The following is a 17747-nucleotide window of genomic DNA, read 5'->3' on the forward strand; positions in this document are numbered from 1 at the left end:
ATACACGTATGTGTGAAGATAATGTCATGAGTATATTGTGAAATCTCTCTCCAGAATGCACTCAGCACTCCATCCAATTCCTGCACATTTAATTCCCTCTGGGCACAGACGTTCACCATATATTCCACGTTGGTTCAACGTTCATTCAACCAGTGTGTGTGCAGTGGGTTATTTCATTGTGTGAATTGTTTGCCCTTTGATTGTTTATTTTAATAAATTCCCCATTACATATGTAACCGGGGTTAAATTTACCCTTAATCCCTATAATTTGGTTACATTCATTTCTGTTCATTTTCAGAGTGGAACAGGAACAGTTGTTTGCAGAATTCACATTAACCTGCTACACTTGTGAGACGTAGTTGCCCCTGGGCCTGTTTCATGAGCTGGCACTTTCATCGTTGCAACGAAATGCCAACTCCTGTTTACCTAGGTAGCATGTAGTATTAATTAGCTAGGTCTTTCAAAATCTCACGGTTCTCTTTTTCCTTTGCACAGTGCTGATGTTCAATAACTGTTGTTCATTCAATGTCAAATCTATCCGTGAGCTATTGTATCTGGCTTTGGATGTGAGATACTGATTTCTCATGCTTGTTGAGTGCTATTGGAAAGTTATTTAAGTCACAGTAACCAACTCAGTAGAGTTGGTTCCTAGCAGTGCAGCCACAGAGCCAGTCTTTCCATTGATACCACTCAAATTGAAAATATATTTTTATTTTCTGTCCTTTCCTTTGATGTAGGTCCCTAAACTCAGCCTAGGGAAAGGTAGCCTCTAGTAATTTATATGCTAATAGATGGACGGTAACTACATAATATTTTCATGCCGGTGATGCTGACACCGTTACGGTGCAACCAGCTGTCTGCGTTGCTGAATGCTTGCTGATACGTTTTGCTATTTGCTGCCAGAGCCATAGCTATATTTGTAGTAGACGAGTACCATCCTTCATTTATTTTTGCCCTTGAAAATACACAATAAACTTTTATGAGAACAGGCATGTTGTTTTGGGTTAGCAGACGAAGCCCCCAAATGCTAGCTACCCAACTTGCAAATCCGTGTCAGTTATCATTGTCTTTGTCCGACTTGAAATTAGTTGGCTAACACATTAGCTAGCCAGTTCGAGTTGAAATATTATTGAAAGCAAGCTGGCTATATCCTATGATTCGTGTCCAAGTGCTTGCCCTGTATTAACCCTAAATGCCAATGGGCTACAGTTAGCTGCTGTTAGAAAGGTAGCTAGCTAATGTGAGCTATGCACATCTCCCTCTTATATGCTACATCACATGTTAGCTTGATTTATTTAGCTATTTACAGTATCTTTCCCCTTTCATCTGTGATATCATAGCTTGCCTGGCTCGCTAGCATTAACAAATATTATACAACGGGTGGGTCTAATCCTGGATGCTGATTGGTTAAAACCCCATTCCAGCCAGTGTCTAATCCAAAAGATACCACCGGCTAAGGCTATGACGTTGAAATGCCTATTCACTATTCTGCAGTATTAGCCAAACCAGGCAATTTATAAACTTGATCTCCACTGTAAAATCATCTAGACATTATCTCCCATTTGTTTCAGACTAGCATTTCCTTTTCAACTGCGGAGATTTGTATTAAGCTTTCTTGACAGGCAGCAGAAGTAACCATGTCTGATGTAATCCATTCCTGGCCATCTGGCAATATTGTTGAAATGCATTGGAAGTTTACATCAACAAGTCCATTTTATTAAATTTTTTCCTTTTTATTCCAATTACAAATATCCGGCACAAATATTTGTTACACAGATTATCAGCAATCAACAATTTACATCACTACATCAAACATGTCTACCACAAAACAAAATGCATAGTTAAAACAAGAAGAGACCTTAATAAATAAATAAAACAATTTGTGCAATTGTCCTGACACAAAGAATCTCATTATAAAAATTCAAGGACCATTTTTGTTATTAACTAGGGATTCAAATCAATCAGAAATATTTACATTTTGGTATAGCTTTCTGTAATTTTTGTTTATGTTTAATGTATTTGGTAACAGTATTACAATTGTAACATACAATATCGTTCATGTCAACAACATTGGTAGTGTTCAAAAATCTAAATATGTACTCTGCAAGGTTTTCTCCAAAAATCTATCATAGATTTACATTCTTAGAAAAAATGCATAAGATTTCCAACTTTTTTGCAGAAAACACATATATATCATCAACATAAAGAAATGTGGACACCGTGGAATTATATGGATGTATAGTATCTTATGCATTAAACCTGCTTTTTTTCCAGACAATGTCAGGAATTAACATGTTCCAAACAAAAGGTACCTCTAGGCATAAATTTGTTCCTTGAATGGAAAGTGTCTTTATGTATTTGTTACAACAAGATTTCTCAAGTAAGCCCACGCCTTACAGGCTAAGTTCTGGATAAGCTCTGTGATCATCACCAAAGCTAAGCTTAGCTTTCCTTACCGTAGTCAGACCACTAGGAATGGCTTTGATCACAGAAATAAACTCTCTGAAAGGTATTGGAAACTCATTCAATGTAATAAATTGTTCATATGAAAGAATATTACCCCTGTTGTCGAATACATCAACTAAGTTAATATTTATTTCATGCCAGCTAGGGTAGAACAATGACTTACTCCTTACAGTTATTTTTGAATTATTCCACAAAATAGCTTTATGCAGGTAAAAGTTGTGTAGGAAAAATATTTTCCAGGACATTAAAGCTTGTTTGGGAAACCTACCTAATTTAGTAGGTGATCTTTCAGGAAAATAATTACATTTCAGTCAAAATGTAAGACCTCGCAACTTATTAAATACATTGTTTGGAATTAAATACCAAATGGATTCTGTGTTGACGGAATATCTTTTCAACCAATTGACCTTGAACGTGTTATTTTTGTCAACAAAATCCAACACTACCAGACCTTCAAATCTCTTATCTCAGAGGATAGACTTTTTAGTTTGTAAGACTTTTACAAATAAGAAATGCCTTGTCAATCTCATTACAGGTAGAGGGATTTACAAATAAAGACAATGAGATGGTACACAAAGTGAGACAGTCCCTCTGCTTTGGACAGAAGCACTCTTCCAAGTGTAGCTAGATCCCTTTGTAGCCAATTATTAAATATGTACTTTTTTTCCTTAATTTTAGGAGAGAAATTCATATGTGTTCCTAAATATTTAGCGCAGTCCTTTACAGGAATATTGTATATTTATTTATCATTAGAGTCATATACTGTAAACATAAGATTTCACATTTAGAAACATTCAGTTTTAATCCAGACGCAATAGAGAATGCAGTGATGGCATTAAGGGAATGGGCGACCTGGACTTTGTCTCTTAAAAAAAGATTAGTATTGTTAGTCAGCTGGTAAATTTTTATATCTCAGTCAAAAATTGATAAGCCATGCAAATTTGCATACCAAAATGAATAAGAAAGGTGAAGACAGACATCCCTGTCATACATTTATGTTGATATTGACTCTTTTGGATATATTAAGGTTTAGTATCACAGAACTCTTTAGATCTTTGTAAAACATATGAATGACTTTGATCACATTTTTACCGAAACCGAAAGAGAAATTAATGTTCAACTGTGTCAAAGGCTTTACAGAAGTCTAAACATAAAATAACAGTATCTGAGTCAATTGCATCTGAATAATCTATAAGGTCCAAGACTAAACTAATGTTGAAACCTCTAGTGACTCCCCATCCCACATGTTGGAGCGTAATCATCGACTGATACTAATTAGCATAATGCAACGGACATAAATATTCCTAGAAAATATTCCTATTCATGAAAATCACAAGTGAAATATATTGAGACACAGCTTAGCCTTTTGTTAATCACCCTGACATCTCAGATTTTCAAAATATGCTTTACAGCCAAAGCTAGACAAGCATTTGTGTAAGTTTATCGATAGCCTAGCATAGCATTTTGTCCAGCTAGCAGCAGGTAACTTGGTCACGGAAATCAGAAAAGCAATCAAATTAAATCGTTTACCTTTGATGAGCGTCGGATGTTTTCACTCACGAGACTCCCAGTTAGATAGGAAATGTTTCTTTTTTACAAAAATATTATTTTTGTAGGCGAAATAGTTCCGCTTGTTCTTCACGTTTGGCTGAGAAATTGCCTGGAAATTGCAGTCACGAAAACGGCTAAAAATATACCAAATTAGCTCCATAATATCGACAGAAACATGGCAAACGTTGTTTATAATCAATCCTCAAGGTGTTTTTCAAATATCTATTAGATAATATAACCATCGGGACAATTAGTTTTTCAGTAGTACCGATTGGAGTAATGGCTACCTCTGTATTTTACACGAGAACACTCTGGGAGCATCAGGTGACCACTTGCGCAATGTAGCCACTTACGGGTATTCTTCAACATAAATGCGGAAAACTACGTCACAATGCTGTAGACACCTTCGGGAATACAGAGAAAGAGTAATCTGGTTGATCCCATTCACTGCTCAATAGGGGACGCATAGGAATGCAGCGCTTTCAAAACATGAGGCACTTCCGGATTGGATTTTTCTCAGGCTTTCGCCTGCAACATCAGTTCTGTTAAACTCACAGACAATATTTGTACAGTTTTGGAAACGTTAGAGTGGTTTCTATCCTAAGCTGTCAATTATATGCATATTCTAGCATCTTGTCCTGACAAAATATCCTGTTTACTACGGGAATGTTTTTTTTCCAAAAATGAAAATACTGCCCCCTAGTCACAACAGGTTTGACACTATTGATTCGCAAACTGTGGAATTCATCCTCAAACACAGGGACATAATTCTGAATGTAGCCTTCTTAACCATCTACCTGAAGTTGTGAGTTGTAAAGGTTTCATAAAAGGAATTGGCAAACGTTGATATTTCAGTGGGATCTTTTCATAATACATCATTCGTTTTGAGTGCAGTTACAGATTTTTTTGGAGTTTCTATTTTCGAGTGCAAATAAATAACTGGTGTTTCTTTCCCCCTCTTCAAATAATTTTGCTATTGATCTGATGAAGCACACTTTCCCAGATCTGTGTAAAACTGTTCTAACTCTAGTTTTAAAGATTTAAGTTAAAATCAAATCAAATCAAATGTATTTGTCACATTCACATGGTTAGCAGATGTTAATGCGAGTGTAGCAAAGTGCTTGTGCTTCTAGTTCCGACAATGCAGTAATAACCAACGAGTAATCTAACCTAACAATTCCAAAACTACTACCTTATGCACACAAGTGTAAAGGGATAAAGAATATGTACATAAAGATATATGAATGAGTGATGGTACATGTATTACATAAAGATGCAGTATATGATATAGAGTACAGTATATACATATACAAATGAGATGAGTAATGTAGGTTATGTAAACATTATATTAAGTAGCATTGTTTAAAGTGGCTAGTGATATATTTTACATCAATTTCCATCAATTCCCATTATTAAAGTGGCTGGAGTTGAGTCAGTGTGTTGGCAGCAGCCACTCAATGTTAGTGGTGGCTGTTTAACAGTCTGATGGCCTTGATATAAAAGCTGTTTTTCAATCTCTCGGTCCCTGCTTTGATGCACCTGTACTGACCTCGCCTTCTGGATGATAGCGGGGTGAACAGGCAGTGGCTCGGGTGGTTGTTGTCCTTGATTATTTTTATGGCCCCGGTGTAGTTTGTAGTTTGCCCCCGGTGATACGTTATGCAGACCTCACTACCCTCTGGAGAGCCTTACGGTTGTGGGCGGAGCAGTTGCCATACCAGGCGGTGATACAGCCCGACAGGATGCTCTCGATTGTGCATCTATAGAAGTTTGTGAGTGCTTTTGGTGACAAGCCGAATTTCTTCAGCCTCCTGAGGTTGAAGAGGCGCTGCAGCGCCTTATTCACGACGCTGTCTGTGTGAGTGGACCAATTCAGTTTGTCCGTGATGTGTACGCCGAGGAACTTAAAACTTACTACCTTCAGACTCTAATTCTTGAGAGTCTTTCTTTCTTTAGAAGACTGTCAAGATTGCTCATTTAAAACCATTATCTAAGGGTGGTGGACAATTGGCCAACGTCGTCTGGGTTAGGGGAGGGTTTGGCCGGCCTGGATGTCCTTCTCCCATCGCTCTCTAGTGACTCCTGTGGTGGGCCGGGTGCAATGCACGCTAACAGGGTCACCAGTTGTACAGTGTTTCCTCTCACACATTGGTGTGGCTGGCTTCTGGGTTAAGAAAGTATTGTGTCAAGAAGCAGTGCGGCTTGGCGGGGTCATGTTTCGGGGGACGCACGGATCTCAACCTTCGCCTCTTCCGGGTCCGTACAGGAGTTTGCTACAATGGGATAAGACTGTAACTACCAATTGGATATCACGAAATTGGGGAGAAAAAGGGGGTTAAATAAAATAATTAAAAAACATTATCTAAGGTGTTTTAGGTGCTTCAACTCTTTGGCATGTTTAATAGATAAAACGCTGACTTTAAATTTGAAGAATTTCCCATTTACTTCCATGACCCAATTCTTCTCTCGCAAAAATGTATTTGGCTATTGATTTGATGTTCCAATTAAAAATAGGTTCGTTAAGAAGTGTGTTGTTTAATTTCAAATAGCCTCGATTACCCTTAGATAATCTACATCTAGAACAAATTGTAACAAATAGGGGGAAACTAGGAATAAATCTATAATAGATTTTAGTGACATATTTTGTTGTCCAGGTATAACCCCTTGCATCCAGATTGAAATAAGACCAGGCATCAACAACAGAGGGGGGTTGGAAAGTGTTCATATAAAGTTATAGTTGGAACGGTAAATTTACTCTTGGCATTACTCACAGTTCAAGTGTGGTGTCATGTCACAAGAATCAACCAGCAATCTTTCTTCCTTTAATGAACACATGTGGACCCTTGAACCCAGCTTTTTTGCCCTCTTGTCGAGCATTCTGTATTAGCGGCCACAGCTTCTCCCTGGGAGTCTGATCCTGCGGTATACAGAGCCTCTTTGATGCGAAGCGTCTTCTAGTCCAGCAACTTGTTCCCCTTGGCCGCTTTCCAGATGATCTCCCTGTAGTGGCGCATGGTGAAGCACAGAATGACATTGCGAGAAGGTCCATCAGTCCTTCGATTCCCAAGTCGATGAACAACGTTGATCACGTCTTAGTTTGTCTTTGATGCATGGAGCCACCTGCCCCAGGATATGATGACGGCTTCCCTGATGTCCTCTCGCTCTACCTCTCTTACACCTTGGATTTTCAGATTCAACCTACGAGAGTAACATTGCAGTTCAGCTCCACTCTCACTCAGCTCCATGTTTTCTGACTGCAGGTTCTTCCCCTCATTCTTTAGAAACGTTATCTTTTCCTTGTTCCCGCTCACATCTGTGTGAAGCTGATGCACATTTTCTGACAAACCATCCATCTTCATTGATGTTTCTTTGGTAGCCCGCTCTATGCTGGACGCCTTGGAGAATGTGGCGTCTTGTTTAGTAGTCAGGGTCTAGATTTGGGTTGGGGTCTGAGGTAAAGAAGTTGCAAGTATCTCATCCTGGTCCATTTCCTTTTTTGCTTGCTTGAGCTTGCACCATTTTGTGTGTACATGCTGTTCTAGCTGTCATCGTTGCTATCTAGCATGCCTGCTATCTTCTGTGAGACTTAGGTATGTCGTCTTCTGTTGTCTTTCTGTCATGTTCTGCCCATTCAACTTGAGGAAAACAAACTCTAAACTAAACTTGCCATATATAGCTAAAACCAGTAATAGTTAGTTTAATGCTACATTGATAGCAAATATTGGACGAGCGAAATATGCGTGCATTGCACTCATATGCAGACATGACGATAAATGTACACATGGCAGCTGGGGGCATACAAAACATGTTGTCTCTGGGCAATTGAGTGTCATTGGCAAAAGTGGGTATGTAAGTAATCCATACTAGAGGTCTTCACGGATCCACCTTTACCCAAATACCCAAGACCCGAACTGGGACCCAAGAGGGTCCGGATCTGATATGATTGTCATGGGTCTCGGGTATTTGTAATTTTAACTGACTTGTCCAGAAGTGTCCATACAGGTCCAAACACGTCTGCTGCAGTGGAGAGAAAGAAATTGTATAATTTATGCCGCTGCTCTTGCTTTTCACAAGAGTGGAGCATGGCACTTGTAGCTTGTTGGCCAATCATAAGTCATCAAAGCGGCAATAGGCAGTCATAGATGATGAAACAGAGAGATGAAAGATAGATAAATTATAATATTAATTTTTTTGGTACATTTTGGGGAGAAGGCTGGCTTCCCTTGGCATCCAAGAATACACACCACTGAGGCTACAACAACCAAGAGCCAACATGTAGGCAGGTTGCTACTTAATATTCTGAATTAAGTGATTGGTAACTGTAGGATGATAAAGCTTATGCACTGCAATCTCAGTTGGCAAGCTTAACTAGATTTTCCCAGTTTGATGCAGTCCAAGACAGGTACTGCATAATCATATTGATGCTAAATAACCTAGCGGTGGCAGCTATTAGTCTACTGTAGCACAAGTCGGCTTGGTTGGTTGCGGTCTCTCGTATCTCCCTCCCTCCTCCCCGTGTCACTCGCTCACAGTACGGCCCCTCCCCCGCCTGCTAGAGCGGCACCTCTCTCCTTCTCTGGCTTTATCCACTCTGGTTAATAAAGTAGCTTAAAAAATGACTTTTCTGCTGCTTTCCTAGCTCAGACCTGGTCTGGATCTGACCAGGTCTATATGGAATGGGTCTAGTTGGCCTCGGGTATGTTCGTAACGGGATCCGTGAAGACCTCTAATCCATACCCAACCCTCCAGTAAATTATGACGAACTCAGTTACAAAACTCAGTTTGACAAGACTGACTTTATGACCAAAATTATGCTATTTACACTTTGTAGTGAATTTTGACACTAGAATTAATGTTACTGACTCATATCGATGCCACATAGGCCATTGTAAAACCAGAGAAGTTGGTTCTAAGGGGCAGTTGACATTTCATATAAGGAATTTGATTTATAGCATTTACTTTGACTTAAGCATGACAGTTTAGTACTTTTTCCACCACTGTACTTAAGTACATTTAAAACCAGATACTTTTTGACTTTACTCAAGGTCATTTTCACTTGAGTCATTTTCTATTACGTTTACACAGATCAGACAGGCAAGTGTGATACCTCAGATTCAAGGGTGTTTATTTAAAACAATAAAGAAAAAGAAAGAAACAGGTTTCCTCCTGGTTACCGCATTCTGGGCTCCAGGGAATGCTGTCTCCTCTGGGGTAGATCACCGAGCCCCTCGGATCTAGCAGACCTTGAGTACGTCTATCCGGTAGCAACCTCTCACTATCTCCATCCCTCCCTTGTGCTGCCCTCATGGCAGCTGTATAGAGTACGGTGGTGGGGTCGTCCTTAAGTCCACTTCAAAGGCTCCCAGACTCGTCCTGCGTCCCCTTCAGCAGGGCCTCTGTATTCTGGTACGTCTCCACGGCTCCCAAGAGGTCCTCCAAGGTCTGGGGTGTGCATAGGCTTGCAGCCCACTTCATGTTGCGAGGTTGTGCCTGTAAGAACTGATCCATGACCACTTTTTCGGTAACGGGGAGGGTGGTTACGTCGATTAGGAGCCATGCCCTGGTGATGCGCAGTAGGTCGCTCATCTGGGCTCGGGGGGAAAGCATCGGCCACGAACCTCCAGTCGTGGACCAGTTGGGCCTGACGGGCCAGGCTGTACCGGTAGTGGCTGAGTACCTCCCTCTTGAGACCATCGTAGTTAGCCACCTGTTCGCTTGTTGGGCACTAACGAACTTAGCTATCAACTCATCCATGCCGATACCGCGTAAACGTCAACCTTGATCCGACCATGTTGTCTAATGCCTCGTTCTACACAACTTGTGGCAGATCAGTTGGTTTGACTTACTCACCAGCCTCAATCCGCCCCAATTAGTCCTGGCCAGACCCATCGAGACCTGGCACATCCAGCAGAGGGAGCCACCGCCGCTTGATCTAGACTCTGTCTGTCACCTTGCTTCAACGAGTCTCCCCCTGGTGGCTGACCCGCTGTACGGTATCGTAACTTTTATTCAAGTATGGCAATTGAGTACTTTTTCCACCACTGTGTGACCGCATCATGAACCAACCAGCTTGTTCCATTTTGGTAGGGCAAAGCTCACCAGTCAAACCATCAAAGAAAAGCTAAGAAATAGGAGAAAGGCTGCATTAATTAAACCAACATGCTTTTGACTAAACAAGGTTATGAGGAGAGGACAAGCTTTCCTATGAAGGAACAGGGTTTTATGTGGAGGGGTGAGAGAGAGAGGGAGGTGAGCTGTTTAAAGTTGGGGAATTTGAGAGGGGATGTGAAAAGGGGTCTGAGGGTTTGAAACAAAGGATAATTCCTATAACTGCTGTCCCATTGACTCTACTGTATGTAGTTGATACCTTATGCTGAGGGTGTAATGTAGATGATAAATTGGTTTGGCAGAACTGCAACAATATAGCTAGGTAATACAGAAAGCGCATCTAGGATATTACTTAGCTAAGCCAGCATTTCTTCATACAACCATTGCCTGGGGAACTGCTTGGGAATGTACACAAGTGGTTGGGGCTTAATTATGTTTCTGCTAAGTGCCATGGAATATGTAGAAGCTGAGTAGAAATTTAAACCAGTGGAAACATTGGCCTGTATTTACTAGTGCTGTGAGTATTTGATTGGTTTATACATCAGCTTGTAATCCAATAGGAACCAAATGTCCGGAGACTTAGGCTACATGCTAGACTTGAGAAGTAGGGGAAACACTGGCCATTTGCAATAGAGCAAAGAGTGAGAGAGGAATGGATGGAGGAAGGGTGAGAGAGATCGGGCAAGGGATGGAGGAAGGGAGAAAAAAGAGGGACAAAACGTACTGTTCATGAATGATGTGGTATAAAACAATCCACAAAGCCATGCTTGTCAGGATGGGAAGTATCCATGTCTCAGGAGCATGGAATTAATTAAAACCAGTGCATCAGTTATTGTTTTGAGGGAGATATTGGTTCCAGCGTTCTTCAAAATATATAGTTAAATGAATTTCAAAGCTATTGAAATGAGTACACACAGACATTCTCGGTGGTCTTGTGTATTGTGAGTGTGTTATTGTGTCTGTGCAAAATTGTTAGTTAGAACCATATGCATTTTTGGGGGGGCCAACACAGTCAAACACAGTGTTATTCCCGCCGGATCCTCTCTCACCAGCCACATACAGTGCCTTCGGAAAATATTCAGACACCTTGAATTTTTCCACATTTTGTTACATTGCAGCATTTTCTAAAATGTATTAGATAGTTTTTTTTCCTCATCAATCTACACACTATACTCCACAATGACAAAGCAAAAACAGGTTTAGACATTTTTTGCTAATTTATTAAACATAATAAACAGAAAAATTACATTTACATAGGTATTCAGACCCTTTACTCGGTACTTTGTTGAAGCACCTTTGGCAGCGATTACAGCCTCTATTCTTCTTGGGTATGACGCTACAAGCTTGGCACACCTGTATTTGGGGAGTTTCTACCATTCTTCTCTGCAGATCCTCTCAAGCTCTGTCAGGTTGGATGGGAAGCGTTGCTGCATAGCTATTTTCAGGTCTCTCCAGATATGTTTGATCGGGTTCAAGTCCGGGCTCTGGCTGGACCACTCAAGGACATTCAGAAACTTATCCCGAAGCCTCTCCTGCTTTGTCTTGGCTGTGGGCTTAGGGTTTTTGTCCTGTTGGAAGGTGAACCTTTGCCCCAGTCTGAGGACCTGAGCACTCTGGAGCAGGTTTTCATCAAGGATCTCTCTGTACTTTGCTGTGTTCATCTTGGCCTCAATCCTGACTAGTCTCCCAGTTCCTGCCGCTGAATAACATCCACACAGCATGATGCTGCCACAACCATGCTTCACCGTAGGGATGGTGCCAGGTTTCCTCCAGGCATGATGCTTGGTAATTCAGGCCAAATATTTAAATCTTGGTTTCATCCGACCAGAGAATCTTGTTTCTCATGGTCTGAGAGTCTTTCGGTGCCTTTTGGCAAACTCCAAGTGGGCTGTCATGTGCCCTTTACTGAGGAGCGGCTTCCATCTGGCCACTCTACCATAAAGGCCTGATTGGTAGAGTGCTGCAGAGATGGTTGTCGTTCTGGAAGGTTCTCCCATGGAAGCTGTTGATTGGAGAAGATACTGTAACATTTACTTTTTACGTAATATACTTTTCTGTGCTGACCGTCATTATTTGTACCTAACAGAATGCATGAGAAAAGTTCTCTCTGAAGAACACTGGTTCAAGCATCTGTCAGATGTTGATTGCTTGAATCATTTGAATAACACAGCTGTTTAACTCCTGATAATCACATTAAAAAACTATCTGTTTGGACAAACACACAATTTCCTTCCAGCTTTATAATTCAAAATGATGTCATGCCAGCCCATTGAACATTTTCCTGCATTAGGAAACAATCCATGGAACAACTCACTTGTCCTTCCTTCACCGCAATGTAGGCTTGATTATTACTTATAATAAACTCTGCAGGCCATTACGTGATCTATTCTCTGTAAATGAGTAGCACAAACATAAATCTGAACTTTTCCTCAGGCTTGCCCTTGGAAAGCAGCCAAAGCTCACAGTAAAGAAAGGAGCAGTCCCCTTAACGAGAGGCAGACCAAATAATTGTGTTATTTCTCCTCCTTTTATGCCAGGGTAACCATGGTGTTGTATTAATATGTATTTTGCCATCTTGAGAGATGTGATAACAGACTTCCTTCATTTGATGGGAGTGTGTGTGTGTGTGTGTGTGTGTGTGTGTGTGTGTGTGTGTGTGTGTGTGTGTGTGTGTGTGTGTACAGATGTCTGCTTGGAGAGGTTATGAGTGACATGGTTTAAACACCACAATTAATAAAAACAACAGAACGAAAGAAGAGAGCATGTGAGAGAGAGAGAGAGAGTATACCACTTAGTTTAGATGAGTTTGGATGTGAACTTTCAATGTTTCACCTGGAGGTAAATGTAATTGTGCTGCCAAATGCATTTGTAATGCTTCAAAACCTTTAAGTGTTTTTGTGTAGCTGCTGAAGAATTGTCATAATATTTTACGGCAGGTGCTCTAACTGTTATGCTACAGGTATTCCCCTCCGTGTCACACGATTGGAGGTTTTATTAGACAGCTGTGGCCCAAAGCATAGTTGAGATAAACAGATACCAAAGCCACATACCGAGAGGATAAAATACACGTTATTTTAACCCTGTCTGACACCCCAACAGCAGCAGCATCACAAAATCTGCCACACTTCAGTCTCAAAGCCTCAAAGCCTTACAGTGTGTGTGTGTGTGTGTGTGTGTGTGTGTGTGTGTGTGTGTGTGTGTGTGTGTGTGTGTGTGGAATTCAAATGCAATGCATCTTGATCCCCTGTCTCTCTGTGTTCCTCAGGATGGATGAGAACTACAATATCATCCCCCATGGGGTTAACTTCCAAGACCCAATCTTCCCAGACACACCAGAGAACCACCGTATGTTCGCCAGCCTCTTCCAGTTCTCCAACTGCACGGCCGGAATCACAGTCCACACCTACACCCCAGAGTGGGAGGCTTTGGAAGACAGCCGGGTACGAATTAAGCTTGTTTTTGTGTGCCTTTGTTACAAAAGTCTTAACAGTATCGCTTAAACAGCAGCTCCTAAACCACCAAAGAGCAAGACCGGCAAAGAAAAACAACCTAGGTTGGAAGAATCTCATCAAAACACATGCAGGAAACCTTTGACAGACACACTATAGACAGCTGATCAAATTTCCTTGCCATTCCCCATGGCTGAGGTAGCATGTAGCGTTGCATATTGTAGCAAGTCTTCCATGATTACCTGCACTTGATAGACAGGAAGTTTTTAGTAAAAGGTAGCGCTGCATAGTATTATGTTTAACTTAACCTCCCCTTAAAACTTCTTAGGGCTGAGATCCCGCTAACGGGATCGATATGACAACAGCCAGTGAAAAAGCAGGGCGCCAAATTCAAAACAACAGAAATCTCATAATTAAAATTCTTCAGACATACAAGTATTTCACACCACTTTAAAGATACACTTCTTGTTAATCCCACCACATTGTCCGATTTCAAATAGGCTTTACGGCGAAACCACCACAAACGATTATGTTAGGTCAGAGCCAAGTCACAGAAAAATACAGCCATTTTTTCCAGCCAAAGAGAGGAGTCACAAAAATCAGAAATAGAGATAGAATTAATCATTAACCTTTGATGATCTTCATCAGATGACACTCATAGGACTTCATGTTACACAATACATGTATGTTTTGTTCGATAGAGTTCATATTTATATAAAAAAATCTCACTATACATTGCCGCGTTATGTTCACTAGTTCCAAAAACATCCAGTGATTTTGCAGAGAGCCACATCAATTTACATAAATACTCATCATAAATGTTGATGAAAATACAAGTGTTATACATGGAACTTTAGATACACTCCTCCTTAATGCAAACGCTGTGTCAGATTTCAAAAAAGCTTTACGGAAAAAGCAAACCATGCTATAATCTGAGCACTGCGCTCAGAGCCTAAACAAGCCAAAAAGATATCCTCCATATTGTGCAGTCAACAGAAGTCAGAAATAACATTATAAATAACATTATAAATATTCACTTACCTTTGATGATCTTCATCAGAATGCACTCCCAGGAATCCCAGTTCCACAATAAATGTTTGTTTTGTTCGATAATGTCCATAATTTATGTCCAAATAGCTCCTTTTGTTAGCGTATTTGGTAAAGAAATCCAAACTCACGAAGCGCGTTCACTAGGAGCAAACGTTCCGTTTACAGTCCGTAGAAACATGTCAAACGATGTATACATAATCTTTTGGATGTTTTTAACATAAATCTTCAATAATGTTCCAACCGGAGAATTCCTTTGTCTGTAGAAAAGCAATGGAACAGAGCTCGCTCTCACGTGAACGAGCGTCACGAGCTCAAGGCATTCTGCCCCCACTTCACAGTAGAAACATCAAACAAGGTTCTAAAGACTTTTGACATCTAGTGGAAGCCTTAGGAAGTGCAATGTGACCAATATCCCACTGTATCTTCAACAGGGAATGAGTTGAAAAACAACAAACCTCAAATTTCCCACTACCTGGTTTGATTGTTTCTCAGGTGTTTGCCTGCCATATGAGTTCTGTTATACTCACAGACATCATTCAAACAGTTTAAGAAACTTCAGAGTGTGTTCTATCCAAATATACTAATACTATGCATATATTAGCAACTGGGACCGAGTAGCAGGCAGTTTACTCTGGGCACCTCTGGGCACCTCTGGGCATCTTATTCATCCAAGCTACTCAATACTGCCCCCAGCCATAAGAAGTTTTAACCCCCAATTAGGGAACAGTGCCTATAATGAAACAGAATGCAATAGGAGCAGTGGTGTTTTGAACCCCACATTTTTAGCCCCAAAAATATGAATTATACTTGAGTTAATAAAGCCTCCAAACAAACATACAAACATGGTCTTTTTTCTGCTTTCTTGAGTAAAGCAGCTCCAAAATGCAGGTGTTTCAGCCTAACTCAGTGCTTTCTGTGGTGGTGGGGCAGCCAGCAGAAAATGCAGAGTGTAAGGGTTGCTAATATTCTCTAGTTGCGCCATGATTGGCTTAGTGTTCTGTCACACATGGGGACACTACATCACTGACAAATCTAAGGGTAGAGCTCCAAAGTTCAAGCACCTTGGGAGCTGCCATAGAGTTACATTATAAGTGCCCATCCAAGAAGGCTCAAGGTCATTGGCCACAGATAAAATGATGTCAAATCACGTTATATCTACAGTAGCTTTGATTGGACATACTTTCAAAATCTTAGCCAGAAGTCAAAGGGTAGGTAACACATTCGACACGCTGATCCTCAAGCACGGCCAGGCATGACTCCAACACCATCATTAAGTTTGCCGATGACACAACAGTTTGATTTGATTTGAGCATCATGAATCAAGTCAACAATCTACAGGCAAATCCTTTTTAATCCTTGTCATATGAAGCAAAATAATGAAGAGAAATTATAGATAAAAGGTATCGGTGCTCATTGGACATAAACATTATACAGCAAGTTGGAAATCGCACTTTCAACAATGAGTGGTTTGGAAGGAATCAGTGGCTAACTGTAAGCATTGCAAAGCAATCACGAGCCTGTTATTCATTGGAGTGGATACGTGGTCCCAATTCTCAGTTTAAGGTTCTCTTTTCCAAGCTTAAAATTATAAACATTCAACATTGGCCATGCTGTCAATCCAGCATGATTTCTGTCGCACTCATAACAAGTGTTAACTCAGAACTGGGAAATCTAACTTCAGTGAGTTCAGGACAACTGGGAACTCAGGAAAAAACTAGCTCCGACTGGGAAAATGCATTTTGAACGGTCAACTTCCAAATTGGAATTGTAAACTCGGGCCTCATTCCAGAGCTACTCCCGGAAGATCACTGACATCATCATGATTCAACCTTGTTTTTTTCCGAGTTCCAAGATGTTTTGAAAGCACCATAAATCCAGAGAATGTCACACTTTGATGATAAAGTTTGACAAAATTTGCCAACAGAGGCCCACCGTGCCTCCTTCCTGATCAAGTGAGTACAGCACAACAAGGTGAGTCCATAAATGTCTTGAATGCTGCTGCATAAATTATGTAATATGCCAGGGAGATATGTATACTGTAGCTAAGAAAGTAATACTAAGTGTATGTTGTGTAGTAAGCTGTTAGTAGCCCATGTGCCTCACCCTAATAATTTGGTCTATTTTCCCCTCTGAATTTTGCCTACCGTTCTGACTTGTTGGTGCACATGTAGCCTATAACCTGTTTTAGAGAAACGTAATCATCAAATATTGTAAGTGCTTTCATTGTTGGCTTATATGCCCCTTTTATTTATCATACGGGTTTGACCTGCTGTTCAGGGAGAACACTGTAAGAATGTTCTGAACAAACAGTTATATTGACTAAATCTGTCCTAGCTCGCTCATTAATGTCTTAATTGAAATTACAGATTGCCTCTTATCCGCTTGTCATCCCCTTATGCCATAGTTTGTACATCTCAATTGTCAGTAGAAACCATATTTGTTTAAGCATGTCAGCCATATCAGATATGTTGTTTTAAAAGGCAGTACATTTTTTTATCTGATTTCCCACTAGCTGATCATTGTCTGCAGCCAGCTCTGTGCGTAGTGTAATGAGACATACAGGGAGAAGTGGTCAAGTCGATTATCCACGCTTATAAACACAGGGTTGCTACAGTTAAGGTTATTTGTGGTGGTAATCATTGTTTTGAGTACATTTTATGAGGGGGGTGTGTAAATTGTTTTTACAGTACAATGGGATGGCCATGTGAAAATATTTTTTACATCCCAAATAGTGGCTTTGTAGTCAGGGCTAACCACAATCTTCAAAGGTCCACTGAGGAGAGGCTTGTAAGTGTAATTTGTTCTTTGTGGCTGGGAGACCAGAATTCTTTAGGTGGTAGATAGAGGCCTTACTCTGATGGTCCAGACAGTCAGACTCCCCTTGGTTAGAGCTCGCTGTGCTTCTCTCTCTAAGTGTCAATGCAGAATAGAGTATGTTGACTGGAGAGTAGGATGTGGGATGCGGCTGAGAGACAAGGAGAGGCATACAGGTTTTTTATCCATCTATGGAGTTTTCTACACTGAGCAAAGAACATAAATTTATTAGACTGTACTTCTTGTAATGGCTATTTGACCAAGAAGGAGAGGGATGGAGTGCTGCATCAGATGACCTGGCCTCCACAA

The 17747-nt window shown here is 40.6% G+C and overlaps 1 protein-coding gene across 2 annotated transcripts in view; it reads left to right on the forward strand.

Moving 5' to 3' along the window:
* Positions 1-17747, forward strand: part of LOC112254444 (coiled-coil domain-containing protein 3) — a 40742-nt gene that overhangs the window by 13533 nt on the left and 9462 nt on the right. For both annotated transcript variants that reach the window (XR_002954152.2, XM_024427033.2), the window contains exon 2: positions 13391-13565. Coding sequence is in view for 1 of the 2 variants with exons in the window: in XM_024427033.2 (XP_024282801.1) it covers positions 13391-13565 (175 nt within the window). In the remaining variant the exon portion in view is untranslated. The remainder of the gene's footprint in view (positions 1-13390; positions 13566-17747) is intronic.

This window comes from Oncorhynchus tshawytscha, linkage group LG07 (assembly GCF_018296145.1).
Source record: "Oncorhynchus tshawytscha isolate Ot180627B linkage group LG07, Otsh_v2.0, whole genome shotgun sequence".
Classification (NCBI taxonomy): domain Eukaryota; kingdom Metazoa; phylum Chordata; class Actinopteri; order Salmoniformes; family Salmonidae; genus Oncorhynchus; species Oncorhynchus tshawytscha.